The sequence below is a fragment of the Sylvia atricapilla genome, unplaced genomic scaffold (assembly GCF_009819655.1).
Source record: "Sylvia atricapilla isolate bSylAtr1 unplaced genomic scaffold, bSylAtr1.pri scaffold_41_arrow_ctg1, whole genome shotgun sequence".
Lineage (NCBI taxonomy): Eukaryota > Metazoa > Chordata > Aves > Passeriformes > Sylviidae > Sylvia > Sylvia atricapilla.
Genome location: NW_027077150.1, coordinates 115,569 through 117,192, shown reverse-complemented (window position 1 = coordinate 117,192; position 1,624 = coordinate 115,569). Strand labels below are relative to the sequence as shown.

Sequence of the window (1,624 nt, the reverse complement as noted above, 5' to 3'; positions counted from 1 at the left end):
ATGTCCAACAGCAGTTCCATCAGCCACTTCCTCCTGCTGCCATTGGCAGACACGCGGCCGCTGCAGCTCCTGCACTTCTGCTTCTTCCTGGGCATCTCCCTGGCTGCCCTCCTGGGCAACGGCCTTGTCATCGCTGCCGTCGCCTGCGGCCACCACCTGCACAGCCCCATGTTCTTCTTCCTGCTCAACGTGGCCCTCAGCGACCTGGGCTCCATCTGCACCACTGTCCCCAAAGCCATGCACAATTCCCTCTGGGACACCAGGAACATCTATGCAGGATGTGCTGCACAGTTATTTCTGGTTTTGTTTTTCATTTCTGCAGGGTATTTTCTCCTCACTGTCATGTGCTACGACCGCTATGTGTCCATCTGCAAACCCCTGCACTACGGGACCCTCCTGGGCAGCAGAGCTTGTGTCTACATGGCAGCAGCTGCCTGGGCCAGTGGTTTTCTCTATGCTCTGCTGCACACAGACAATACATTTTCCTTGCCCCTGTGCCAGGGCAATGCCCTGGGCCAGTTCTTCTGTGAAATTCCACACATCCTCAAGCTCACCTGCTCTAAATCCTACCTCAGAGAACTTGAGATTGTTGTGGTTGGTTCCTTTTTAGCTTTTGGTTGTTTTGTGTTCATTGTTTTCTCCTATGTGCAGATCTTCAGGGCAGTGCTGAGGATCCCCTCTGAGCAGGGACGGCACAAAGCTTTTTCCACCTGCCTCCCTCACCTGGCCGTGGTCTCCCTGCTTATCAGCAGTGCAGTGTTTGCCAACCTGAAGCCCCCCTCCATCTCCTCCCCATCCCTGGATCTGGCCCTGTCAGTTCTGTACTCAGTGGTGCCTCCAGTCCTGAACCCCCTCATCTACTGCCTGACGAACCAGGAGCTCAAGGCTGCACTGTGGACATTGATGACTATGCAGTTTCAGAAACATTAAACTGCTGGCCAGTGCCTGCAAGTCATTTGTAAGAACAGTCATCTTTGATAGTTCTTGCTTCTTTGCTTGTGGGTTTTTTTCCTATGTGTCTTGGGTTTAGTAACAAAAAAAAAAAAAAAAAAAAAAAAAAGGTTTTTCTATTCTATCTGTTGAAACATGATTGTGAATATTTTTCTGTCTGTTGTAACTCCAGAAGGGAGGCAGTAACTGCCTTCTCTGATAACAAGCCAGCTGTTAAAACCGGGTGGGGCATTGTTACTTTTCTCTGGTCAGTCTTCCACTACCCCCTTGGGAATATCTTCTGTTAAGGGATGATTAAAACTCAGCAGTGACCTGACACATTACATCATCCTACTGTAAAATGCTCTACCCTGGGAGAAGGATCCAAACCACCTATCTTCACCTAGATAAAAAGGAGATACAAGTGTCAGCAGACATCCAGTGTTCCCATGGGACTCCCAGAGGAAGACCAGACCCATCTCTGGACCCTTTTTTCTCTACAGGACCATGTCTGCTTCCAACAGGACCTCCAGGAGGGCTTATTTTTGGACTGTTTCCAACACCCTGACCAACAGGGTGTAAGGTTGTAATTCTGACTCTTTCAGGATTTTCTAGGATTTCTTGTTTGTTTGCTTATTCTTTTGTACTGCAACATTTGTATTTTTAATATCCCTAGTATAGAACTGCTATACAT

General features: G+C 48.5%; 1 protein-coding gene across 1 annotated transcript; it reads left to right on the top strand.

Annotated features, from left to right (window-relative positions):
• LOC136374944 (olfactory receptor 14C36-like) lies at positions 1 to 1,052 on the top strand. Its single transcript, XM_066340315.1, has one exon. The coding sequence runs from the start codon at positions 1 to 3 to the stop codon at positions 928 to 930; it is 930 nt and encodes a 309-aa protein (XP_066196412.1). The 3' UTR covers positions 931 to 1,052.
• The last annotated feature ends 572 nt before the right edge of the window (positions 1,053 to 1,624 follow it).

Coding starts and splice junctions, on each gene's coding strand:
- LOC136374944 (XM_066340315.1), top strand. CDS start 1: ATGTCCAACAGCAGTTCCATCAGCCACTTCCTCCTGCTGCCATTGGCA.